We start from the raw sequence: 26,002 nt of genomic DNA on the forward strand, positions 1-26,002 counted from the left end.
AGGCAGGGGGGTTGGAACTACATGATCCTTGAGGTCCCTTCCAACCCGGCTCATTCCCAGTACAAAAAGAAACACAGAATACGGGGCTGGTTTTTTTTGTTTTGTTTTTTTTCTCTTATTTTAAAAGATTGTATAAAAACTTTGGACATCCCAAAACCTTTCACTAAAACAATAAAAAATAGCACCGGAAAAGAGCTCGAAACCCCTTTACAAAGCAAGAAAAAAGGCATTTCTGAACCTGCCTCTCTTTGCAACGTGGTTCTGAGCACAGCAGAAAAGGCAGCAGTTCCAAGGAAGACTTGTCTAACGTGATTCCCATCAATTCAGCTTAATGCCAGCACCGTTTTTGTGCCCCTTTTATCTTTCATTGCTTCCCCCCCCCCCCCCAAGTCCTTTCTTCTGTTTGCCTTTTGATCATACAGGAGGGGATGTGACTAAGAGGAGCCCACTTGGCTCCAAGAAACAAACCCCATGGGATGGGGTGGCAGAGGGATGGGCACCACGGTGACATTCATGGCCTTTGGCTGCTGCTGGGTGACAGCACTGCCCACCCTGCACTCATTATCAGACCATTTTCCCCTGGGGTCACTGCAGCCCCATTTCCCAGCCCCAATGTCACCATTCAACTCACTCAGCAGGATTTTAAAACATAAAAAAAGGGGGGGGGGGGGGAAATGCTTGGAAAATGATGTAGTGAATATCTGTAAACTACAGCCCAACCCATCAAACAAACAGTATCTCCCTAACTAGCAAAGTAATTCTATCAGCTCACAGTTCAGTTTCAGCTACATTCAGGTCTAGGAGTCTCCACATTCTTACGTAATGCCTTAAAGCAGCAAGAGACGTTCAACAACAAAATGGAAAGTTTTACAAAAGGTCTTAAAAAATAATAAAAAAAAGAGAGATTTGGTTTGTGTGTTCTGCATGTTCAGTGTGTCCATAACCTGACCCGGGGCCCTCACACCTGCTGCTGCAGCTTGAGGATTTTTTGGCAGTCGTTTTCAAAGAGGTTTCTGCTTGTTTAGGAGGTGAGCAGCTCTGTAGTCCACATTTGCAGCACGCCAGCAGCTGCCTCCACCACTCACTGCTTTTCCAGCTCTGGGCTCACAAGTGGAAATGTTTAATGCTCTGGAGGAGACTTTTCGCCTCATCGGTGATGCACTCAGCTTCGTGCTGGGTGATTAAAGCTCATTTTGTCCGTCTGTTTCCCAGGCAGTGCTGTCAGTAGTCCCATCAGGAAGGCACCCGGCCAGGTTCTTTGGTTGAAGGTGCTTCCCGAGCCTTGTGGCAGCGGGGGCACAGTGCTGGGAATGGTGGGCACAGGGCTGAGCCCTCCCCGGGCAGCAGAGCTGCATTGTGACGGAGAGAGGAGGAATGCAGCGTGGGTTACTCGCAGGCAAAGTAATCCTTGAGTGGGGAGAAGAGGTGCTGGATGACAGGGATGTTCCAGGACCTTCCGAGCAGCTTCTGGCGAGCCCCACGGCTGATGTTGGAGACGTCGGTGCAGTGCAGGGGGAAGCCAAATATCCTGGAGGACAGAAGAATGGGTGATGATGATCAGCAGCTGCCCCGTGCCCATACAGCCCTCATCTAGCCTCATAGCCAGCACTCACAGTCCCCACGTGCCACCAGACCTCTGCCTTCACATCCTAATGCCAGCAGCCCCCACTGCCATCACACCCCACAGCCACCAGACCCTGGTGACACTACAGACAAGTATCACAACCAAGGGAAGGCAGCGTGGGAGCCTGGTGAAATGACTGACTAAGGTCAAAAATAAAGAGAATAATCTTGGCTGGTGCTTATTGCCCACCCATCTCAGAGCATGTCACACAGGTTGTGAAATGTCAGCCCGTATCCCTACTGCCCATGTTAACTCATAACACTTTCAGAGGAGCCTTGAGCCCACGGCCCCATGCTCCTGTCCCTGCTGCCATGAGACCTATTCCCAACACTGCCCCGGGATCCTTTGGGTAACACCGGTGCTTCCACTGGTTGGATGGGAGTTTAACTGCCACATCTCTAAGGGCAAGGCCTGACAAAGGCTCAGTAATTGCTGTTTAACTTTCAAATCCCCGCACGCCTCTGGCTCAGCTTTAATTAGTTTTAATTCCAATCAATATTGGCAATTTAAATACAAACAAGTGAAAAAATACAAGCCTGTGTTTGCTGGCTGAGGCCTTACTAAGCAAAAACTCCACATTGTGCTGCTGAAAGCACACAGAGTGCAGGACTGCCAGCAACTGCAGTCTGCTCTACCCTCACTCATCCCACTGCATTTTGCAGTGTATTTGGGGCTGCTATAAGATGTGAACAGAGCTGGGTTCAGCTCCGCACACAACACGAACAAAATGGGCTGAATGTTACCTGTTCATCCCTGGGAGGTTGCCCCAGAAGTAGCGTGCTCTGTGTGCAGCTGATATCTTGATAGCGTCGATCATAACGGGGTTACACTGCAGCCCAAGAGGAAGGATGCACATGGGTCAGGGTGAGCCCTTTGCTAGGAGCACCCTCCCATAGATACATGTGGGTGCCCAACTCCTGCACCCTTCCCAAAGCCGCAGCGATCCCTACCTCCAGGAACCGAGAAATATCCCTCTTATCATTGACCCTCATGGCCACCACGTTCTCAAACATCCAGAAGAAGGGTCGCTCCTCTCCAGCCTTGGGACGGGCGTAGTTGAGCAGATGGTAAAACTCGAAGAAGAGCCGCCCAGTGCCCTCCGTGCGGGGGGAGGACCCAGCAGGGGTGTTAGGAGGGGATCGCCCGCGGCCTCGCAGGTTTGGCTGAGGCGTGGGGACGGGCTCGGGTTGTCCTGGGCATGTATCCCCGGATGGAGCCACCGCAGAACTGCGTCGCCGGCCCCAGGAAGCCTGGGGGCTCCCAGCCCCTTGGGGCCAAGCAGCCTCACCATACGAAGCCTTCTTGGGGGGGCTGGGGAGCGAGAGGTCGTTACAGGGGCTGCCGCCAATCACCAGGTCAAAGGGACCCCACTCCTCGATCTGCAGTGGGCATACAGAGCTGGTTATTAGGGCACAGCACCCACCCAGCCCTCCCTGAGCCAAGAGCAACGCAGCTCACATTTCTCTTGGTGATGTTCCTGACGTCGTGCACATAAGTGATGTTGCCCTCATGCCGCACGGTGCCCACTGCCAGGGGGTCCTCGCAGATCTCTGAGGCGATGTACTTCTCCACTTGGATGCCCAGATCCTTCAGCACCAGGTACCCTGCAAGGGGATGGGGGACTGAGGGCACTGTGCTGAGACCACTGTGCACCCAGCACAGCCAGACTGCCTGTGGGCACCATCCCCACCCACTGCTCTCTTCTCTGACTCCATCAATGGGGATGGGGACTCCATCCCCTTCTCCCCAAGCTTTCTGATAGGCTTGAGGCTACAGCACAGCCCTCGGATCCTTCTTCCAGCACCTCACCTGTTGCTATGCCATCAAACAGAGAGAGCACTCTGATGGGTCTCCTCTTGTCCGGTGGCACCGCTGGGTAAATTTTGGGTGCATCCTGTAAGGGAAGACAGCAGTGTGACCCTGTTTCCTCTTGCAGCAGAGCACTACAGAGTTCAGGGCAGTGCTGCAATGCTCTCTGAGCCAAGCTCCCTTCATAGGGACCATTCAGGGGGGATGAGCCCAGTACACATGGATAGATTAGATGAGATTGAGGCAGAGCCAGGGGAATTCAGAACTATTACCCCCACCCTCCCCTCTCCCCTCACCCTGTGCACCAGGCTCACTGCCCTCAGCCCTTACGTATTCCTGCCCCTTGTCACTGGTGAAGAAGTCCTGCAGACGAGAGCTCCAATCCTGACGGCGCTGCAGCACCCCATAGCTCCTCTGGGGTTGGCACATGTAGCAGTTCCAGGGCTCCTGCTCTTTTGCTTTGGTTGATGAGCCTCGTCCCACCAGGACCTCCAGGCATTCCACACAGAAGCACCTGCCCAGACGCAGCACCCTTGGTTGTCAGCCCAGCCTCTCCTGCAGCCCTGTCCCATTTTGAAGGATGCTCTCCCCGACTGACAGCATCCCAGGAATTAGGGCTGCTTGACGGCTTGGGCCTGAGTCAAATCTCCTACCACCCTCCCCAGGACTTTTCCAAGTACAGCCAGCTCTATTTTGCCCCATTGTAATGCACTGCTCCCCCCTGACCCCCAGACCAGCACCAAGCTCTGCACCACCAAGGCACAGGGGGGCCCACCTGCAGCAGCTGGAATTGCTGCAGAGCAGCAGCTCCTTGCCCTCGCAGCACACGGTGCAGTAGGACTGGTAGCCATCTTCGTCGTACATGTAGAAGAGCTCCAGGAATCTATCCTGGCAGAGGACAGATGGGAGGAGAGCATCAGGATCCATGCTCAGCTCCCCCCAACCCCCAGCTCAGAGATGTGCAGCCTCAGCACCTCGTGGGCACCACCCACAGCATGCAGGGAACTCAGAGAGGACCATGCAAAGGGATGACCCTGCAGTGGGCATGGCAGGGTCAGGTCTGGCAGTTTCCCTTATCATCCCCATCCCATTCCCACCCCGATGGCTGCAGCCCCCACTGGTCACTCTTACCCTGCAGGTGTGGCACAGGCCCCCCTCGAACAGCGGATGGAAGGTGGCTGGGTTCCTCCTCCCACATGATAAGCAGCTGTCTGAGGGCAGAGAGCTCCATTCACCCCATGGCCCCTTACAGGCCAAGGGACCAAGAGGGGCTGGGGACACCACCCCAGCTGTGGGCAGGTCCCAGTCCTGCAGCCCTGTCCCCAGTTCAGCACAGTGCATTTAAAAAGCATTCCCAGCCCTTGTACCAGGACAGAACAGGCAAATGGTTACCTTCCAGACTCCCGCTGTTGTTCGTAACTTCAGAAACCATTTGTTCTTTAAAAACAAACAAACAAACAACAGATTTAGCATTCCATAAAGTAACTTTCACGCTGAGCAGCTAATGGAGCCTGGCTTGCAATTCTACAGTCAAAGTTTGGCCTTTAAGGCACAAGTGAGACCAGCCAGAGCACAGAGACTTTAATTTATTTAGGAACCCACGCACTGCCCACACCACAGCCCAGTACCTCGGGTCTGGTCCTCCTCCATGCGCTGCTCCTTGCTGCTGTTGTAGAGGTTGCTCTTCAGCCTCTTGGTGGGGGGACAATGCTCGAGGCACAGCACCTCCTCTGTGCCATTCCTCAGAGCCCCGTTCTCTGCAAGGGACAAGCAGCTCCAGTAGGATCACATGGGGACATCACCCCCTGAGCTCTGTCACAGTGTCACAGTACCACCCCAGAGCCCTTCCTTGAGGCCCCGGCTCACCCCAGCATACAGTGCTCACAGGGGATGCCAACACCTTGCAAATCAGCAGAGATCATCTCTGCCCACTGGCATCCACTGCAGGGCAGAACTGCCATTTTCACTCTTCCATTTTCCCCCTCTCAGGAGATGAACCGAGGGAAGAGCTGAGAGGGACCCTAACCACACTTGCTCCCCTCCCCATGGGGTCTGCACTCCCACTGCTGCCCCCAAATCCACAGCTCCCATATGGCCACAGATCACATTTCATTGGAGGGTTTTTCATGGTGCTTTTTGGATCCCCAGCTCCTACCACCACCCCACCTGAGATTTTGGGTGGCTGCAGCCCTTTGACACCCAGGGGTTTGAAGCCAGTAAGTGCCCAATCGATCATGGGCTTCAGCTGGTCCTCCAGGGACTCCCCAGGGGCAGATGTGAATGTCTTCCCTGAGCGGCTCCGGGCAACCTGCAAGAGGAAGGCAGTGGAGCATAGTGACAAGGAATGGGGGGGATGGTCCCCTCCCCTTCCCAGCAGAAGCAGCTGCCAGATTCCAGCACTGGGAGTGCCACAGCCACGCCAGCCCCCAGCTGCCCCCCACCCTGTGCTCCCCAGAGAGCCCAGTGCTGCTCTGCAATTATACCTCCAGGGCATGATATATATTATACCTCCAGGGCATGATATATGGCTCGGCGGTAGGAGACCAGCTTATGGAATGTGGCAGTATTGAAATGCTGTCTGAAGGCCATCAGTCCCACAAGCTTATCTGCAGAAACCTGGGACAGAGGGACAAAAACTCAGTGCTGAGCAATGACACAACTCACTCCTGTCCCCATATAGTGTAGTACAGCTCTGGCAGAGAAGTTAGCAGCAGCTTTGCATGGAACAGGCACGCTGCAGCAGGGAGAGCAGGCAAAGGAATCACTGTACACGTGGCTACAATGGGCTGCGTGCACCCTCTGCTGGCACTACAGCTCTCAAGCATGGCACCCAGCATGGAGCTGTGGGAGGGAAGTGCTCAGCAGGGCATGGAGTGAGCAGGGACAGCTGGGACAAACCAGAAAGGAAGATGGAAAAGGAATGGGCTGCCAGCATTGGAGTCAGGAGAGCATTACAGAGCTGCAGCCTGCAAAGTGCTGCCCTCCCTGTCCCAGGGAGGCTGCAGCTGGACACACACACACCCATCCCCAGGCACAGGCAGCCGCAGAGATGGGCACAGATCACAGGGATTGGTGCAGGAGGGGCTCCAGCCCATCCAGAAGCAGCAGGCTCACCTCGGAGAACTTCCCGTCCCCAAACCACTGCACCCATCGCATGCCCGACGCCGCCTGGCGCTTGGACGTGGCTCTGTAGGAAACAACGATCGCTGGCCACCAGGAGAAACCCTTGATCTTCCCCCAGACGAGCTCCCCGATTCCAAATTCCTTCCCATCCTGAAAGCAAAGGAGAACACACAGATGAGCCAGGAGCAGGAACACACCCATGTTTCATCCCAGCACCCACGATGGGATGCCCAGGGCTGCTGTAGTGTAGAGAACAGCTGGGCACCCTGCAGAGCTGCAACAGCACTTATGTGGTGCTCTGCAAGGATGCTGCCAGTCTTCAGACCCCCTTGAATGCTCTGAGGCAGCTGGGGCTGGGTCCCATGTCTCTGGCAGCCCCTGCTCATAGGGCAACAATGCATTCATCTGTCTGCAGCACAGTGAGAGGGCACCCACCCTCCTCTGCTGCCCACAGGGTAGAGAAGGAACCAAAGCAGAGCGAAGAGAGCTGAGAACCTCCAGCAGGCAGCCCCCCCCTCTACCTGGTACTCCAACGCAATCCCTGCATCCCGGCTCTCCGGCTCCTCAGCCACCAGCTCAGTGGAACCATTCTGGCCCTCCTGGGAGCTGCTCCCTGACAGTGTGCTGCTGCTCTGCGACGAGTCCCGTGAGTCATCCTCTGTCAGGTCGATGGTGGTGAGCATGGGCACAGCCGTCCTCCTGCGGGAGCTCTGTGAGGGAGGGAGTGGTGTGAGAACCCAATGGGAACAGGGAGCAGCCCCCATCACCTTGATCCTATAGCATAGAATGACCCCCAGCTGGAATCAGAGGGTCTAGAGCTAGGTGAAGCTAAGGGAGCACTGTGATTAGACACACAGCAAAAGGGGCATCTCTTGCTTTCCTCCCTCCATTTCACCCCAGGCTGTCACAGCACCCGACTCAAAGGCACACACACCACAGAGGGAAACTGAGGCATGGGGCATGCAGCACTCAGGCCACCCCCCAGCCTTGCACACAGCTCCAGGTCCTGCTGCTCTCACCCTCAGTGGAGTTGGCAGTTCCCTTAGAGCCTCCACGCTGCTGCTTTCCTTCATCTGCATCTCATGGTGGCCCTGCCCTGCCTGGAAGATGAGGCGGACGGGGGGCTTCTGCCGGAGGCTGCTCTCCCAGCCAGAACTGCCCCGGGGCCGCACCTGTAGGAAGGAGCATGGAGGTGAGCATCACCCCAGGGACACAGACAGCATCGTGGATGAGGGTACAGGGAAGACCCCGGGCAGAACTTGCACACCCTTGAAGGTCGGGCACACTCAAGTTGCACGTGACTGTGCCCGACCCCACAGCCTGGAGGCACTGAGGGCAGCTTTTCCCCTGTGGTTTGCAGCAGCCATAGCAGCCCAAACCAGGCAAACTTCCAGCATCCGGCACAGCGCTTTCAAAATGAAATGAGATTTTTTACAGTGGGGCTGTGTGAGTGAGCAGCCCCTGCACGTGGCATAGTGGGAATGCAGAACTGTCACCCCAGCTGAATTTATGGCTCTTTCTTTACCCCACAGTCACAGGCAGATCTCCAACCTGCCACTCACCTCCTGTGGCTCCATCAGTGTGAGTGGCCAGGACAGCTCATCCTTGGACAGGTCCTTGCTCACCCTCTTGTTCTTCAGGGGTGCCAGCCCCAGGCTCCCAGCATCTGTGCAAGAGCAGAGCAGGCTCAGCTCTGTGAGCTGATCTCATGAGAGCAGTGTTGGAATGGGTAGAGATCGAAGCCTCATCTCGCAGACAACACAGTGAGAGCAATAGTTTTGACAGTCCCATCAAGTTTACTTTCTATTTTCCCCTTTCCAAAGCAGAAACCCTCCCATTACCTGGCCAACCAAGAGCCAGAATCTGGGGGCCACAACTCGAGCACTCTAAAGCTGGGACACATCCCAACCTCAGCAGCACACAGCTGGGAATCTCCCCAGTCCCACTCACCCAGGTCGCTGGGCTTCCCACTGGCCTCCAGCAGCAGGGCAGCCGTGTCCTTAGTGGGATCGGTGCAGTCCTCATCGAAGAGGATCAGCTCTGCCCTGCAGTCTGCTTCATCCCGGCTGTGGCTCTTCTCCTTTTTCATGGCTGCCTGTAGAAGCAATAGAGGATGGTAAACTTAGCCAGCAGGAGAGCCCTTGGAAAGGCAGAGCAAGTTGTGAGAGCTATTCAAGCCAGGCAGAGACTACTCCCTTAGCAGTTTTTCTACCAGGAGCAGGTAGAAGGCTCTGACTGGGGATGCATCTGCAGTAACACTGGGTGCTGATGGGCACCTGGACAAAACCTTCCCAGCTGCAGCTCTGCAGATTCACAGACTCCAGAAATCCCAGACCCAACACATTCAGCCCTAGAGAAGCACCAAGGCTATTCCCAGAGCTATTCCCAGCCCTGTGCACCCACACTCCACACAGGCTCTATGCTGTGCCCAGTTGTGGTTCAGACCCTTCCCATGCACTCCATGCAAGTGACACATGGGGACAATCCTGCCCACAGCCCCCAACCCCATTCACTGAGCTCCTACCCTGCAAACTCCTCAGCTGCAGCAGTGGCTGAGCACTGCAGACCAGGCACAGCCAGCAGCACTGCGGGGCCAAAGTCCTGTGCCTGCCGTGCTCAGCCCCCTGAGAGGCATGCGGGCCGCTGCAAACATCTGCATCTGCAGCCATTTGCACGTCAGCCGGCCCTGCTGCTCCTCACGCAGGGTCAGGCAGCTCCCAGCTCCGAGACCAAAGGCAGATTGACCCCAAAAAGAGCAAAGCAGCGCTGAGCCTGAGCTGGGCGTTGCTAAACATTCCCACCCCGCAGACCTCTCCCACTCCCCAGCAGCACCCCCTGCCCCGCAGCAGCCATTTCACAGCTCCAGGAGCAGTGGGACACGCCTCGCCTGCACCCGCCGCCTCTGCCTCCCTGCGGGTGCCCTTCCTGGATCATGTTTTCGGAATCTCCAGCTCCCAGAAGCTCCCAGACTCTCCCAGAGGCACCCAGGACGGTGCTAACGAAGCTGCCTCGTTGCCGGGCTTTGGGTCTGTGCTGCAACTTGCCCCTTTGCCAGCGCAGTCATTTCAGGAGCACGCAAATCAGCTTGAGGAGTCAGGAAGCAAACGGCCTTCACCCCTCCAAGGCCTTGCAGGGGATGCATTGCAGCCCCCACCCCCAGCCCTCGGCTCCAGCCCAGCTGCCCCTTCCCCAGCACTCCCACTCTCAGCATCGCCTCTGACTGCTTCACTAACAATTGAGATTTCTGCTTTGAGATCATCTGTCAGCACCTCTGGCAAACAAAGACCAGTCCGGGTTTGATGTTTTGGACGCAGAAGGCTGCATTAAAACCCTGGTAAAACCCAAATGTGAGGGGACTCAGGTGCCCGGCCCCCACCTCTCCAGGCAGGGACCCCAGGCACACATCCTCCCCCCACCAGAGACGCAGCTCTGTAACAAAGGGATGAGGAGGAGGGAAGCAGCCCTGACGGGAGCCTGAACCACATAAAGCCCTACAGCTGTGCACAGAAATCCCACTGCTGGGGCACATCTGCTCCCACACCAGTGAACAACCCCCAGGAGCTGCCTGGATTCACCGTGTGCCCCCGGCTGCCCCAGCACAGCAGCTCTCCCTGACCCCAGCTCATTGGCAGCAGTGATGCTGCCAGTAAAACCAGAGCATTCCAACCCTAACCTGAGCATCTCAACAAACATGTCTCATTCAGAATCCCATAAATGGACTGCAGACATGCTGCTCTCTCCAGCACAGGTGATGGACAGGGACAGCACCAGGAAACGTGACAGAGAAGGGATGGGGACACGTGGCTTTGAGGTGTGGGGAGGACAGCCCCAGGGGCCTGCTTGCTCCATGCACTCCCCCAGCAGCACAGCCTGGGATCACTCAAGGACATCACATCACTGTCCTCTGATACACAAGTGGGAAAGGAAACATTATACCACAACACAGGCTGCAAAGCCAGCTCAACTCTTGGCTTCCCCAAGCCCTCCCCCTGGGCAGCCACCTCCATCCCTTCTCCTCCCCCTGCCAGCTCCTGCACCAGGACACAGAGCTGTGCAGCTCAAGCACGGTCACCCCAGTCCATGCAGCTCTGCCTGCTGTGTGCAATTGAGGAGAGCTCTTTGTCCTCACCTCCCCTCGCAGAATCGCACCAACATGTGCAGATACGGCCTGATGAAAATAATAAGAAACAGAGCACTCCCCGTGCATGCTTCCCTCTGGCAGGGGGGAGGAGAAAAGCAGCACCGCAGCTCTGCCCTGCTGAACGCAAGCAGACACTACAGCGATGCAGCCCATAGGACCTACAGAGAACCAACTAGTCCAGGATTCCAGCTCTGATGTTCGAGGCTCCCCTAGAAGCTGGCACTGCGGCAGCCCATGACAGTGCCTCGGTGACCGGGACGTTCCCTGCAGCCATACCCCATGGAGACAATAAACCCGCTGCCTCCAGAACCCGCCCTAGTTTTGCAATACCAGCTTCTTTACGATTTGCCAAGCTGCTTGAAGCCTGTGCCATGGCATTAACTGCTTAGGGAGCCCGCGGCTGGAAGTGCCCGCTTGTGTCCAGCCAAACTCCGGGCAGAGCCCACCTGGAGGGCCCCAGCTCGGGGTCGGGGCAGCTCCGGGCCGGGCAGGGCAGCTTTCAGTTTTCCTACTTAAGAAAACAGAAGAAGGGCCCTTATCAGGTCGGTTTCCCCAGTAGGTGGAGAGATTGCAGGGGAGACGGGCGGACTTTGCCTCTAGACAGGGGCATGCATATCAAAAGGCTGGAGGGAAGCACTGCGCGATGGCTGGGATGGCAGCCATCACCCAAGCCCTGTTTGAATAACAAAAAGAACTAAAAGCCCCCAATGGTCAGGGCCGGCTCCCTCCAACCCCGGCTCTGCAGCCGGCTCCGGGCGATCACGCAACACAAATGGCCTTTAAAGCTCCCCGAAACCGAACATTTCCCTCTAATCCTGCGAAGAAAAGAGTCGCCTGGTTGGCAGTTTAGTAAGAAAGGGAACGCATTGGGGCAGATATGCTTATTAACTTGCCGGCCTCTCCCCCTCCCCTGCCCGCTTCCTGTGCCTGGCCCCTTCCCCGCCGCCGCTCTCCATCCCGACACGCCGGGTTGCGGCACTTCCCTCCATTTTCCCCCCCGTTTCCTTTTCTGCCCTCCCTGCCCCGCTCCCCGCCGAACAGCCGCAGCCCTTTTGTGCCCCCTCCCTGCCCCCCATCCCCCGCCCCGTGCTCCATTGCCCCTTTGCATTCCGTAAAAGCTCGCTTGAAAGAAACAAAACAAAAAACCCACGAACCGGCCCCTCCTCTCCCAGCGAAGACCAGGCCTGGGAAGTCTCCTGGGCAGCCACCATCACGGCCAGCCGCTGCTCCAGCCGCTCGAGGCTCGTTACCATGCTCATCTCGGTGCCCGGTGCCGGCGGGCAGGGCAGGTGGTGGCCCCCGGGTCCCCTCGGTACGGAGCGGCTACTGCATCCCCGCTGCCCTGCACAAAGGGAAAGGAGTGATGACAATGACACCTCGCTGTCCCCGTCTCCCACCCGCCCTTCCCCATCGCGGGGACAACCCGACGCTTCTTTACGGTTCGGGGAAAGGCAGGAATGGAAACCACCCTCCTGCGGGGCAGCAATTTCAGACACCAAGGTTCTCCTCTTCGAGCTACAGCATCCCAATGTCCCCTGACCCTTCGCCCCGAGGGTGTCACCGCAGCCCCCGGCGCCGTGCTGCCGCCCCGTAGGAACACCCTCCGCATCCTCCTCTCCCCGGGAGCTCCCCGGACCCGGAGGCAGGAGGACGAAGAGGAGGTGGAGGTGCTTCCCCCGCCGCTCCCCGGCCGCTGCCCCGCAGCTGAGCGCACCCCGGCTCCGGTCACTCGCTGCTCTCCGTGCGCAGCTCGAGGGAGGACTTCACGCTTCAGGCACCACCGGGAACAGCTCTCCTGTGGGAAGAGAGAAAGAAGATGGACTGACACATCGCCGGCCCACGGAGAAGAAAACAAAGGTGTTTAATGCCGAGCACGGCCAGTGCCACCGCGGGATCCCGGAAGCCCTCCCGGCTGCCCCAGTGCCCTCGGAGGCGGTGACCGCAGCATCCCCGGACCCTCCCAACCCCGAAGGCATCACTTGTCGCTTCGCCGTCGGGAACGCGGGGCCCCGTGGCTTTGCCGTGCTCCGCCGTGCCGTCCCGACATCGCGGGAGGAGCTGAGCGCCCACCCCCTCCGTGACAGCCCCGGGCCGGGCCCCGCGACTCGCACCGCCGGTAACTCGCGAAGTTGCGGCAGGAGCCGGCGGGGCCGGGCGGGACCGGCGGGGCGGGGAGAGGAGGGAGCCCGAGGCGCGCCCCCCGCCGAGTCCCGCAGCCCTCCCGAGACCGAGCACCGGCAACAAGTGGCGGCGGGGCCGCTGCCCGCAGCCCCTCCCTCCTCCCGCTGCCCCGTGCCGCGAGCCTCGGTAACCGGGCACGGGGCAACGGGGGTCCGGGACGCTCCCGCAAAGACCCGGCGCCGCGCTCCGGTGCCGCGTCCCCGCCCGCCCCATTGTCCCCCGCCGCCGCCGCTCACAACAAAGCCGCCCACGAGGATGCGTCGCGGCTCCAGCCCCGTGGGCCCCGGTACCCCCGGCTCTCCCCACGTTGCCCGGTCCCCGCACTCACCTGCGCCGCGACGGGACGCGCCGTCCAGCGGGGCCGCACCGCCGCCTCCCGCGCCCCGGCCGGCCCCCCGACAGCCCCGCGCTCCGGTTACATGGCGCTTTAACCCTGCCCGTGCTGGGCAGCCCCTCCTCCTTCGCTGCCGCCGCCGCCCCACGCCGCACGGCGGGGGAGGGGAGGGCGAAGTTCGCACCCCCCAGCCCGGCCACCGACCCCCCCCCCCCAAGGAGCCGGGCACTCTCGGGGTTCCGTGCCCCTGTCCCTCCCCCGCCCCAGTTTCCTCCCCGTGCCCCGCATTCCACCAGTGCCCCGCGCCATCGGTGCTCCGAGCACTCCCCCACCGTTCCGCATTTCTCCGCATCGCTCGGGGCTCCACTCCCACAGCCCCACCATGCCTCAAATCCACTTTCCGCACATTCCCACTTCTCCCTCCTCACCCCCCGTTGTCTCCATCCCTCAGTAGTGCTCCATCCGCAGTGCTGGCACCCCCCGGGGCTCAGCGTACCCCCAGTGTTCGACATCCCCCCGGTGCTCAGCCCTACAGCCCCATGCAGTGCAGCTCCCAGCCCTGCTGGGTGCTCTGTGCTGAGCCTCCCACAGCCCTCCACCATGGTGTGGATGGACAAAGCCACACAAGTTTTGCAATAGTTGGTAATTTGTTCCTTCTTTTCCTTTCCCATGCGCTTGGAAAGGCTGCACTGGGGACAAGTAAAACAGCCCGCACGTCCCCTGCCCCAGACAAAGCATCCCTAGTCCACGTGGGGTATAATCTTCTCTGCTCCCTTGTTATTGCTGCTGGGTACAACAGAAAACTGGATATCAGGAAGGAGAAGGAATATCGTTAGCCTGCTGTGATGGAAATAAGCTCTCAAGGCCAGGAGGAAAAATGAGGCAGCTAAAGTGTCAGCAACCTGCATTCAGTGCCTGGCCCAGCCCACGGGCCCATACAGCAGGTTCCCCACACCACCACCCCACTGTGCACAACGTGAGCATGAAAAATGTGGCTGCACGTGCAGAGAAAAGCCCTGCAAGTGAACAAGAGAAGGAGATGAGAAATCTGGTCCGGGGAAGCCTTTGGGAATGCCAGAGATTACCATTCAAATAAACACACGCCAAATAAACCTCAAGCTGATTTGCAGCCTCGCTGAATAGATTAAATCCAAGCAATCCTGTTTGGTTTTTCCAAATGTTGAGAAGCAAAATGCTTCTGTGTGTTTCCAGGCCACCGTGAGGAGTGGAATTAGCCCTTACTTCAAGGACCCTCGGGCTCCTCTCCCTTTCTAGCAAAACCTTCCTGCCGCCGCTGGCCCCGCTGACCTGCCATCAATCTCCTGCCCGTGGAAACGCCTCTTTCCCTCTCTTCCCTCGGTTATCATTTAATTCAGGAGAGCACTTCTGTGCATACGGTTTGAAAAAGGCACGGCACTGAACAAAGCCGCTCTGAGCAGATCATGAGCTAAACCCTGACCCCGGCACCGCTGCACACAGCCGCGGAGAGATGCTGTGAGTTTATTTCTTACCCATCAAGAACGTAAGTATGTCATTTTATGGGCAAAAGGGGGTAAAAAAAACAATAAAAAGGTTCCTAAAAAAGAACCTAAAGGAGACAAAATCCTAAAGGAGGTTTTGTATTGAGGTTCCTGACAGGCACTTTGGGTATGCTGAGTCACAGCAGTGCCAGAGCAACCACAGCTCTGCTCCCCATCAGCCTGAGGTTCCCCAGTGAGGACCAGCAGTGGGATGCAGCTGTGGGATTGGAGCTCACCACTGTCACCACTGCATCTGCCAGAGGCTGGGAAGCGTGCCCAGGTTGGTCATAGCAGCCTCCTGATCCTGGCTGTCTGCCTTATTCCCTCCTGTCAAACCTCTTCCTAAATTTCTCCTTTGCTGTCCTGGCCAGGCAAACCAATATTGTTTCCTCCTAAAGCTCTGCCCAGTCTCCTCTGGGCACCTGTCTCTTACTTTGTACCAAAATGTCTGGGTTGGAAACTGCTCTGTGCTTTGCAAGCAGCTTGCCTGGACATCCCAGACAAACAAAGCAATTGAGCAAGTACGATTTATTCCCTACAGCCTTCAGCAGTGCATCCTTGTTATCTCCGTCCCAGGCCCTGGTGGAGGTGAGGTGTTTGTTCAGCCTTTCATTGAGCAGAGCAAAGCACCAGCACCATTAAAACACTGCAAACCATTGCAAACCCTCATAGTGACAGAGTGCAATGAGTGACCCCACAGAGTGCATCTCCCAAGGTGCGTCCTCCTCCTCCATGCAGGCTCTGTGCCCCATGCCCACATCCTCACGCAGCCCTGTGCCATCTCTGCAGGGTTTGGGCTTCACTGAAGGCTCTGTCTCAGCTGTTGGAAAGGCTCAGCCTGCTGCCACGTGTGAGAATGAGCCTGCAGCCTGTGCAGAGCTGGGCTGCCTGCTCACATCTGCGGGGAGCTGCTGTTGACATGGAGGTAGGAAGTGTTCTCCCTCCTACACGGCATTTCAAGCCCTTCCTGTGGGCTGGCTGGGACCACATGCTAGAAGTCCCTAATAAAAATGAAGTTCAAACCAATTGGCACCCGTGTAAACCAGAACATCTCGAAAGACTGCGGCAAGCAGCGTGTGAACTTCAAACAAGAAGGCACACAAAGAAAAATCTTCCGTGCCTCTCTGGCCACAAAATCCTCTTTTCTTTTTTTTTTTTCTTTCTAGAAAACAGGATGCATTTGCTGCAGCCCAACCTGAAGAGCAGAGGCCCCAGACGGTGGGCTGTGAATGCAGGCAGCAGCAGGCAGAGCTCTGCAGAGGAAATGTTTTCCCTGTGGTCACAAGGCAACAAGAGCACAGCAGAACCCAGAGCCCACATTGCCACACCGCCGCTGCCTTTGCAATTATGTGCTCCTGCAGCAGCACTAACCTGGGAGCAAACAGCACAGAGTGCAATGAGAGAAAGGAAAGGGCATTAAGCTGCAGAATAAACTGAAATCCTGATCTCAGAGGTGCCATTTGTGTTAGCAGGAACAGTGCTCCCCCTCCAGCTGGGCAATATCCATCACAAGAGCAGGCAGGGGAGTATATCAGCATTCCTCAGCCTCTTGGAGGGATGCTCTCCCAAATCCGCACAGCTGGAGGGGATGCTTCGCATTGGCAGAACAAACAGAGCTAGTCCTGGAGGGGTGGAAGGTGCTGGGGTGATTTCTGGGATCGTTGGCAGTCTCTCAACCTTCTGGGTGAGATTCCCCACAGCAGCAGCAGCTGGGAGCCTTCCTGCCCCAGGAATGTGCCCCAGGGCTGGCCATGGGGGGATCTGAGATCCCCAAACAGGACGTGTCAGCTGGGATTTGGTCTTTTGGGAACACAAGGGAAGGAGCCTTCCTGAGGTGATGCTCCCCATACACAGGGGAAGGGCAGGGAGGAAGCCCAGGGCTGGGCGGACAGGTGAAATGAAGCTGAAAAAGTGTCTTAAAAAGTGTCCATTGTTCCTGCAGCTTACTTTGGAGCAGCCCATTGGAATACCCTGCTTCCTCACCTGGCCTCCTCCCATTGCTTTTTGCTCCTGCTCCTACTACAGTGCCTGCAGTTAACAGCACCCAGATGCCACCCACAGCTCCGAGCCCATCAGCAGTGCCCTGCATGAGAATGCCCCAACACAGCACCTTGGGCTGATGGCCTGCAGCCTCCTCTTCATGGATGAACCCCAAATCCTTCCCCAACAACCACTTCCCAACCCCACAGCCAGGTCCCAGCACAGAGTGTTGATGGTGCTCAGCACACACTGCCACAAAGCCGTGTCCCACGCAGCAGGATGGATGCATTTCCCATTGACTGTTCAAACAGGATGTTAGGAGCACATCTCCCCATTCCAACTCTTCTTTGCCGATCCCGTTGCTCAACTTTCCCCAAGAATTTGGTTTGCTGCCTGGGAAATTCTTTACCTCCATGGGTTTCTCCCTCCTGCCATACCATGTACATGCTCACACAAGCACACACCAGCACTGAGACCATCCTTAATTAGTTCCTAAAGCATCACCCTAGAAAGACATGGGGAATTAAGGATGACTCACAGGCTGTTACCACGTGGCTGATCCTGGCTTGCAAACCAAACAGAAGATTGTCTCTTTCCTCGTTTTCTTTAGTTATTTCTATGACTGTGAATGAGGTGAAAAACCCACACTTGTTTTGGGCTGAGGATCAAACCCTGCAGCCATTCAGTCCCATGTGCAGCTTCCCACCCTTGCAATGCTGTTGGGTCAGAGCAGCATCCCACCACGCTGGGCATGGAGTGGGGACCTCGGGGCTGAGCTGGGAGGCAAAGAAAGGACACAGGGCTGTGATTCCCAGCCATGGAGTGAACCTGGCTTAACTCCTCATCATCCATAGAGCTCTGCTGCCTGCCTCCTTGCTTATAAACCCATGGAAATACCCCATGCTGGTGTTTGTAATTGCGAGCAGCGTGGTTTTGCCTTTCATGAAGGCTTCCCTATGGGTGAACAGAGGGGCTCAGGCAGAGATATGGAGACATAAGGCTGAAGGGGTACTGAGGGGGAACACACCAAGTTTGGGGTCCTGGAAATTGGGGTAATTAATAGAACAGAGAAGTGAGGGGTGAATTTATCCTGCTGGCTGCAGTCCCCAGGGGATGGATCAATAAAATAAATAATTAAGTGAAGAAATAAAACCCGCCCCCACCCACGACAGCTTTTTAACGATTTATTTTTATTTTATTTTATTTTATTTTATTTTATTTTTATTTTATTTTACTTTATTTTATTTTAATTTATTTTACTTTATTTTATTTTATTTTATTTATTTTATTTTATTTTATCTTATTTTATTTTATTTTATTTTATTTTATTATTTTATTTTATTTTATTATTTTATTCTATTTTATTTTATTTTATTTTATTTTATTTTATTTTATTTTATTTTATTTTATTTTATTTTATTTTATTTTATTTTATTTTATTTTATTTTATTTTATTCTCCCTAATTCCTGCTGCACCACAGGGCTCTCCCTACCGGATCCTGTGTAGAAAGTGCTGCCGCCAATGCACAGACTGAGTCAGGCGGTGCAGCGCCGGGGCCGTGCGGGGCGGGCGGAGCTGGATCCGCCATGGGCCCGATGAGCGTCGGCCGCGATCCGGGCCCGGAGGCGGGGAGCGGGGATGTGCAGCACCTCAACCAGCTGAGCGCCGAGGTGCGGGGCCGGGGGGCGGGGAAGGGGGCAGGAGGTGCCTGGAGAGCGAACACGGGCGGCTCTGAGGCCCCGAGAGCGGCCTGCCCCGGGTTGTGGTGTGAAGGGGATGTAGGCCGCGCTGTGTGAGCTCAGCCCTGGGGCAGCAGTGAGGCCTGGAAGGGTTCGGCCTCCCCTGTCACTATCAGAGTGGGTGTTTGGATAGAACAGATATAGCCAGGAACCACAAAAGCCCCGTGTGGTGCCACCCCTTGGGTGTCTATGGAGAGTCCATTTGCAGCTTGTCATGGTAAGGGATGTGGGAACACCCCAGCATTAGGAGCTCAAACTGCAGCACAAGGAGACAGGTAGAGCCATGTCAAAGCAGGACGGCACCCCCAGTCGGTGACCCCCCAAACGAGGTTATGCCCCGTCCTTGGAGGTGTTCAAGGCCAGGTTGGACGGGGCCCTGGGCAACCTGATGTAGTAAAGGTGTATGTTTGGTGGCCCTGCCAGGCAGGGGGGTTGGAACTACATGATCCTTGAGGTCCCTTCCAACCCGGCTCATTCTGTGATTCTGTGAGGTGCTGAGGAATGAAACATGCTGTTACTCCACTCCTAACACTCTCCTGTTTCTTCCCAGCAATTCTCAGCGCTGACTGAAGTGCTCTTTGGCTTTCTGACGGAGCCCAAGGAGGTAAGGCTGACACAGAGCACGAATGCAGTTCTCAGGTGAGAAGCATGCAGAGATGTGATTGTGCTGTTGCCCTTTCTCTCGAGCAGGTGGAAAGGTTTCTCACTCAGCTCTCAGACTTTGCAGCCATGAATAAAATCAGCTTGGGCCCCCTGAAAAACATTGTCAAAAGTATTCTTCTGGTACCCAATGGTAAGTGCTACGTATTCATATGGTGCCCTGAGGCCAAACTGCTGTGTCCATTCCTGCATGCTGCATGCTGCTAAAGGCCTCATGTCTTCAGAACGTTGTGCAGTTGACTTGCACAATGATGCTAATAGCAGCTCATAAATAGCTTAGAGTTTAAGAATCAAACATTGAAACATTGCTCTCCTGTTGCAGTATCCCTGCTGGGTGACTCAGGCTTTGTCTTCTTTCTGCTCTGCCTCTGTACACGTTTTGCAGGCCTGGCTACATTCACTCACCTGCTTATTAAGTGCAAGCACAACACTTTGTGACGGTAACAGAGCTCAATTCAACCCATACCTGTAATCCATTTGTGTTAGACCAGCACAGTCTTATGTTGGCACCACATCTTTGCACTTCCATCCAAGTAACCCAGCACTGTGACCCCTACAAGAACAAAGCAACGTTTGAGGGCTGCATTCACGGCCCTCTGGGTTGGACTAGGAACCAGCAGGCGCAGTTCCGGGCCATGTCCATGTGATGTCTGTCCTTGGAGTCTTGTTTTAGGAAAACCACATAAGCCTCCAATGAATTCTCATTCATAAACACTGGAGGAGAGGGGTGGGAGAATTCCCTTTGCGTGCCCTGCTTGGATTCCAGCACTGTATGAGATTGCTCTGATGTTTTGGCTGCTTTTGGATGTAACACAGCATCAGACATCCTCCCTTCACACACATCCATGCCATGTTGATCCTTGTTATCAATGGTTACTTATAAATATCCTCCAGTCCCCCATTTCCCACAGCGTTCCTCACAGCACTGAGGCCACGCACAACGGTTTCCTGCATCTGGGCTAAACTTTCATTCTACTCTTTCAAGCCATTTCTTCTGTCCCAGAGAAGCACTGAATAGTTTCCTTCCCTACAACTGTCTTGGAGGTATTTAGTGCGGAATTGGCATTTTCTCCCTTCCTGTTTGTGCTCTGGGTGCACTCAGCGTCACAGTTCCTGTTTGCGTGCACTGCCTCCAGTCCTGTTACACCTTCTCAGTAACTCTGGGATGCCACGGGCTGCACCAGAGCAGAACACAGCAGATATAACTTTGCCTCTGTGCTACACAGAGAGCCACGTGGGGCTGGCAGTCCCTTTGAGTGTTCACGATTCCTGTTTCTGGCTTCAGAGAACAGAATCCTTGTAAACTTCCATGTGCTGCCTGCGCTCCGGAACAAAGGAGGCAGACACAGCAGGGGAAAGTGTTATATGCACACGTTCACACCCATAATCCAAAACACAGCAGGTAGGTCAAATTAGTAGCCTGCCAGCCTTAACAGTTCCCCCTTTAACAAGCAAAGCTTCTATAGGAGAGAAAGCAGCAACTTCAAAACACAACTGCTGCTGCCATTACCATGGTTACCTGCAATGAAATCTCTCCCTCTCTCTCTCAGGCACTTCCATAGGACTGACTTTTAAAGCACCGGGCATCTGCAAAGATACCAGCAGACACAACTGTATTTCCTATTGGCAAGCTGTGGTTTGTTTCAAAACACAGCCCAAGAACAGCCTTTCTGTGGCGAGGTCTCCATCCCTGCATTTGTTGGCCTCAGTAAGGACTGGTTCCACTCAGTAGAAGCTGACTTCTTTTTTTCCCCCCTTGCACTGTTTATTCAGGTGCCCTGAAGAGAAATCTGTCTCCTGAACAAGTCAGAGCAGATTTTGTTGCTCTAGGTAGGTCACGTGGCTTCACTAAATAAAAGCTAATTAATATTTATCACCTATAGTAACCTAGTATGGTTTTCTCCCACAGGCCTCAGCGAAGAGAAAGCCAGTTATTTTGCAGAGCAGGTATGAATATTTCCTTGCTTGTTTCTGAACTAACACAAAGTCAGCCTGTGAGTGGGAAAGGCAGAACCCCATGCAGATGCATCAGCTGCTTTCTTCAAAACCAGCTCCGAATTCCAAACTGAACATTCTCAGATAACTGATAAGAAACACTTGTATGATGGCGCTGTGGTTTGACATGGCCTCCAGCCCGTGGCCTTACTGATTCCTGCAGCTCCTTGTGGCTTCCATCTGATTGTTTTCCTGCTGCGCACGCTTTGAGCCCCAGGGTCACACACTTAACACAAACACATGACTTTTCATTCAGATATTGTTACACACAACCAATGTTAAAACTGGTGAGTCCCAGCTCCAGAAGCGACAGGCAGATGGAATTAAAACTTGCAGGACTCATCCTTTAAAGCCCTCCTGACTGCATTAGTTTGTCCCTTCGCACAAAGGACTTGTTTTCTGATTGATGTTGAATTACAGGTACCACACATAGAGCCTCTATGAACTGATGGCGTGTTTTGCTCTTGCAGTGGAAGCTGAATGCCCCCACCCTGACACGGCTGGCTGTTGGTCAGACACTGATGATTAACCAGCTGATAGACATGGAGTGGAAGTTTGGTGGTAACGGAGCTAAAACTTAAACTGAACGGGTCGGGAAACCCGAGAGCACCTTTAGGCTGCAGCACGTTTTGTTTCACAGCTTAACTAACATTGTCTCCCTTCTGCTCTTTGTGAATCGCAGTGACAGCTGGGAGCAGCGAACTTGAAAAAGTGGGAAGCATCTTCTTACAGGTAAATGTCCTGCATGAGAGAATTGCAGTGCAGTCAGGGAACGAGCCATGGCCTGTGGGGGGTGAACTGGCTGTGAGAGGAAGCAGAAGAGAGCTGGATCTCATAGGAGCTGGCTATGCAGTGGCACATCTGCCTCAGCCTCCTGAGCGAGCTGCCAGCAGACAGCAGGCGTGCTGCTATTTGTTACTCTTCAGAAGACGCTGCATCACAGAAGTGCAGCCCACTCTGAAAAGCTGTTCAAAAAGCTCAATCTAGCAAAGGTGGTGCTGCCTCAGGGAGGGAGGGGGAATGCAATCATCTATGAGGACTTCCCAGGGATCCTCCCTTATCTATTCCTACAGTGACACTTCTTGAAAAGCCTGTCAGAGATGCGTTCCACGCAGCGGTTTGCACTGAAACTCAGAGCAGACTCCTGTCTTTTCACAGTGCTTGACATACAGGCTTCTGCATTGATAGCTCTCTGCTTTTGATTCCCTCTAGCTGAAGCTGGTGATTAAAAAAGGGAGCCAAACGGAGAACGTGTACGTAGGTGAGTTAACAGCTCTGGGAAAGAAGCAAGCATTGGAGAACATGAAATCTGAGCTGTAGCTCAGAGCTTCTGGGTGTTTGGGAAGGTGGGGGAGCTTTGGGGGCAGACCCAGCAGGAGTCAATGTGAGAGCATTGCTGGGAGATGCTGCTGCCCCTTGATGCTGTCACTGGGAAGTATTTGGGAACAGACTGTAGGGCAGTGCTCACATCTTTGCAGAAGTAAATGCAAATACACCACAGAGCACAGGGAAACAGTCAGAGCAGCTTGGCAGAGGAAGAAAGGAAACAACTTGAAAGTGCCAGTTGCTGTTCCAAGAGTCCTCACCTGGAACCCTTGCAAAGCCCAGCCAGCATAAAGAAACAGCTGCTGAGAATCAAGAGTTTAACCCTGACTACCTTAGGTGATTCTGGTGCTCTGTGACAGCACCAGAATGGCTTTTCCAGTGTTTATTGTAACCAGACATCTAAGACTTCATACCTCTAATATTTTTTGTCCTACAGAGCTGACGTTGCCCCAGTTTTACAGTTTCCTGCATGAAATGGAACGGGCCAAAACCACACTTGAAAGCTTCAGCTAAAACTACAAGGACCTGACCTGTCACCTGTCCAGGGTGTTAATTTCTCCTTGCGGACCTGCATATCTGCTGTGTCCCAGCTGGTAAGAGAAGATGAGGCTGTGCAACAAACAGCTGTGAAAGAAGGACCCGTCAGTCCTTCAAAAGCCAAAACTTGGGCAAGTTTTGAAGGTGCTACGAGTCCACCTGTCTCTTTTTTTATGCTATTATGAGAAATGGTCAGATGTGGACACTTGTACTAAAACAGCAAAGAAATAAACCCACTCCCATCCTTCCCTGTTTGTATCAGACTTTGATTTGATTGAGAAGGAAACTGAGCAAAGAATTGCTTTCAAACTAGGAAGAACAGAGCAGAAATGGATGGGATGCAAGGAGAGCATCCAGCCGGCTGAATCACTGAATGCCCCCTTCAAGCCTCTTGTTCTTTAGATGGGCTGATTGCACCCTTCCCTATCACATCTTGTGGAAGATATAGAATAGCTTGAGTTGGAAGGGACCCTTAAAGGCCACCTGGTCCAACCTGTTGCAGGGAGCAGGGATACCCACAGCTCCACCAGGGCTCAGAGCCCCAGTATCACTAGTTCAGGCCCTGACTCAATGCTTACCCAACAGCCACCCACCTCATCTCTGCACCACTGCCTCCCACCCCCACTGTGCAACCTTCCTTACATCCCATCTCAATCTCTTCCACATCTGCCTTTTCAGCTTGCAGAAAATCTGTGTTGCATTTCATGCAATCCTGCAGGAGCGGCTGGAGCCTATGGTGAGGATAGGCTGAGTCACGTGCTTGGAGCCCAGCGCAGGGGATCCTGCTGTTAAAGCCTGGGGACAGCATCTGCTTATTTATTTCCTGACACGTCGTCAGGCCATTCCTGAGCACTTTAAGCTTTGTCACCTGATGAAGGTAATAACAAAATAACAGCCCAAATTCTTTCATGTAAAACCCTGCAAAATATCCCACCTCCCTTTTTGGTGGCAGGAAAAGCCCTGGAGTGCTTCCAGCAGACAAAAGGGAGTTTTTTGCTTTACGTTTTCTGTTGGCCATTCCTGCCATTTCCCCTCACCTCCCCCTCTGTTCCACCAACCCCCCGGTGCTGCTGCAGCACTGTGCAGCCCATCCCATTGTGGCAAAGGGCCGCTGGAAGATGCAGTGCTGGGTCCAGCTCAGGATCCCCATCTCCTGTTTCAGATTAAGCTCTGTAGGGCTGCAGCACACCGACCCCAAGCCTGGGGGTCACCTCTGTGCTGCTCCACAGTCTCCAGTGCAGAGATTGTGGGGGTCACAGCCACCCACAGCCCCCAGAGCCATTTGTCCCCAGTGTTTGGCTGTGTGCGATGGAGCTGGGATCAGAGAAGGGACTGGGTCACATCCCAGCACAGCTGGGAGATGTGGTGTGGGGCTGGGAAGGTGAGTGCAGGGCTGTGGGCAGTCCCACTGCAGCCTGGTTCTGCCCGGGTTTCCTGGTGGCTCTGGGCCTCCTGCAGCACCGGTGCTGCCAATTGCGGCCTCCTGTGAGACCTAATCTCTGTGGGACAGCAGGCGTGGGGGAAACAGGGCCCCTCGCGGTGTGGGGTGAAGCTAACCACATTGCTGCTGTCCTCTGCCTCCCCTGGGGCTCTCTCGGCCCATTTCCTCCCACCCAGAGACTACCAAGGACTGCATCACCCCATGGGCTGGGCTGCAGCATCCCGTGACCCCATGCATCCCACACATGTTCCCCCTGTGAGCGAGTGACAGTTGGGAGATGGGGGCTGCTTCCCCAGGGCCCATCAACCCCAGCACAGCTTCAGTGCCACCGTGATCAGCAGCTGAGACAGACAGCTCAGCTCCATGCTCAGCTCCCCTCATCTGCCTGCCTGGCAGGGTGACCTCTCCCACCACGCTCATCCCTCCAGGTTTCCCATTCCAGGAGCTGGAACCGGACCAGAAGCAACCAGAACACACAGATACCTATGGAGGAATGCCAAGAGCTGTTCCTAGAAAGTGTTTGCTGTAGGAGTGAAGGCTGTGGGGCCCTGCAGACCGCCCTGGGAGGAGCTGTGGGATGGTGCTGCACCAGCCCCAGCCCCTGATTCGGGTTTGCAGACACAGGACCTGCCTTGTGATGCAGGCGCTGCGCTGTGCCTGGCTCCATTCCTGCACACCTCCAATCGCCTCCATCATCCCCGTGCCCTGCTGTTCCCATCTGCAGCACCACCACCTTCCTGCTGCAGGCAGCTCCCACTGCAGCAGCCATTAGATCCGGGCAGGAAGGGGCTGTATGGGGGCTGTATGGGGGCTGCTCTGATGTCCCAGCTCCTGCAGATGGGGCTCAGGCCAGAAGGGGGATGGCAGAGCTGGAACCAGCAGCCAAGAGCACAGCCCTGCACTGCAGCACCAGCATGGTGAGCACAGGGACTGGGGGCAGGCAGGGAACACAGCCCCAGCTCCACTTCAATCCACAGCAATCGCAAGAACAAGTTCAGGTGCCCCAAACCCACAGATCAGCAAATTCCTCTCAGCAGAGGCCAGAGCTCTGCTATGCACAGCGGGGCCTCCCTGACCCCTACGGCCCGAAACAAACACTGCATTATGGCGCTGACCCCACAGCCTGACCGGGGCACTCAGCACCGGCCCCGTCTCTGCGGGGAGGCTGCAGTGGCTGGAGCGGGGCCATGGGGACGGCCTGTATGGGGACAGCCACACTGCAGCCCTATATGGGGACAGCCACACTGCAGCCCTATATGGGGACAGCCACACTGCAGCCCTATATGGGGACAGCCACACTGCAGCCCTATATGGGGACAGCCACACTGCAGCCCTGCTCCAGGCATGGGGATGCATGAACACGGAGCATTGCCGCCCATTCTTGCAGGAGGAGGAAGGGCTGATGGTGTGTGAGGCTGCAGAATTATTCCTTGCATGTCCTCCGTTCCCCAGCCGTGCCATCTCTCCAGGCATTTCTTTGTCTGGACTCATTGGGAACAATTGGGGCTGCTCAGCCAGACCGCAGGCTGTCGATCAGTGGGGTGAATGAATGCGCAGCCATAAGGAACCCATCTTCTCCTGCAGCACAGGG

At 55.2% G+C, this 26,002-nt stretch overlaps 2 protein-coding genes across 6 annotated transcripts; one reads left to right on the forward strand and one right to left on the reverse strand.

The window, feature by feature from the left end:
• Window positions 1-87: 87 nt before the first annotated feature.
• Window positions 88-13,282, reverse strand: DNMT3B (DNA methyltransferase 3 beta). Of its 3 annotated transcripts, none has more exons than XM_085520421.1 (20): window positions 13,207-13,282; window positions 12,412-12,492; window positions 11,852-12,039; window positions 8,507-8,651; window positions 8,119-8,222; window positions 7,576-7,728; window positions 7,078-7,266; window positions 6,548-6,706; window positions 5,942-6,049; window positions 5,600-5,741; window positions 5,062-5,190; window positions 4,826-4,870; window positions 4,565-4,644; window positions 4,209-4,321; window positions 3,764-3,947; window positions 3,434-3,518; window positions 3,083-3,228; window positions 2,575-3,003; window positions 2,368-2,453; window positions 88-1,528 (listed from the first exon to the last, which is right to left on the reverse strand). In XM_085520421.1, the coding sequence occupies exons 3-20, from the start codon at window positions 11,954-11,956 to the stop codon at window positions 1,387-1,389; spliced, it is 2,544 nt and encodes an 847-aa protein (XP_085376547.1). In that variant the 5' UTR covers window positions 11,957-12,039; window positions 12,412-12,492; window positions 13,207-13,282; the 3' UTR covers window positions 88-1,386. The 3 variants fall into 3 exon arrangements, with proteins under 3 accessions (XP_085376547.1, XP_085376548.1, XP_085376549.1); XM_085520422.1 differs by having other exon boundaries at window positions 13,115-13,282; XM_085520423.1 differs by lacking the exon at window positions 13,207-13,282 and adding an exon at window positions 12,677-12,803.
• Window positions 13,283-18,257: 4,975 nt separating this feature from the next.
• On the forward strand, window positions 18,258-23,218 carry COMMD7 (COMM domain containing 7). Of its 3 annotated transcripts, none has more exons than XR_014935998.1 (9): window positions 18,258-18,383; window positions 19,003-19,056; window positions 19,143-19,245; window positions 20,663-20,942; window positions 21,022-21,059; window positions 21,578-21,668; window positions 21,790-21,839; window positions 22,320-22,368; window positions 22,870-23,218. XR_014935998.1 is itself a non-coding variant. In XM_015882092.3 (9 exons), the coding sequence occupies exons 1-9, from the start codon at window positions 18,300-18,302 to the stop codon at window positions 22,944-22,946; spliced, it is 603 nt and encodes a 200-aa protein (XP_015737578.2). In that variant the 5' UTR covers window positions 18,258-18,299; the 3' UTR covers window positions 22,947-23,218. The 3 variants fall into 3 exon arrangements, 2 of the variants coding, with proteins under 2 accessions (XP_015737578.2, XP_085376551.1); XM_015882092.3 differs by having other exon boundaries at window positions 20,886-20,942; XM_085520425.1 differs by lacking the exon at window positions 20,663-20,942.
• Window positions 23,219-26,002: the final 2,784 nt, after the last annotated feature.

Source organism: Coturnix japonica, chromosome 19 (genome assembly GCF_054131305.1).
Source record: "Coturnix japonica strain WE chromosome 19, WE-NBRP24, whole genome shotgun sequence".
NCBI classification, from domain to species: Eukaryota; Metazoa; Chordata; class Aves; order Galliformes; family Phasianidae; genus Coturnix; species Coturnix japonica.

Bases quoted from the DNA above. Each gene is read 5' to 3' on its own strand.
- DNMT3B (XM_085520421.1), bottom strand. From the start codon at position 11,956: ATGAGCATGGTAACGAGCCTCGAGCGGCTGGAGCAGCGGCTGGCCGTG. The intron at 8,223-8,506 runs GTGAGTGGGACT...GCTCTTGCACAG, and splicing joins TGGGAAGCCCAGCGACCTGG to ATGCTGGGAGCCTGGGGCTG. The intron at 4,871-5,061 runs GTACTGGGCTGT...TTGTTTTTAAAG, and splicing joins GGAGGAGGACCAGACCCGAG to AACAAATGGTTTCTGAAGTT.
- COMMD7 (XM_015882092.3), top strand. From the start codon at position 18,300: ATGGGCCCGATGAGCGTCGGCCGCGATCCGGGCCCGGAGGCGGGGAGC. The intron at 20,943-21,021 runs GTAGGTCACGTG...TTTCTCCCACAG, and splicing joins AGCAGATTTTGTTGCTCTAG to GCCTCAGCGAAGAGAAAGCC. The intron at 21,840-22,319 runs GTAAATGTCCTG...GATTCCCTCTAG, and splicing joins TGGGAAGCATCTTCTTACAG to CTGAAGCTGGTGATTAAAAA.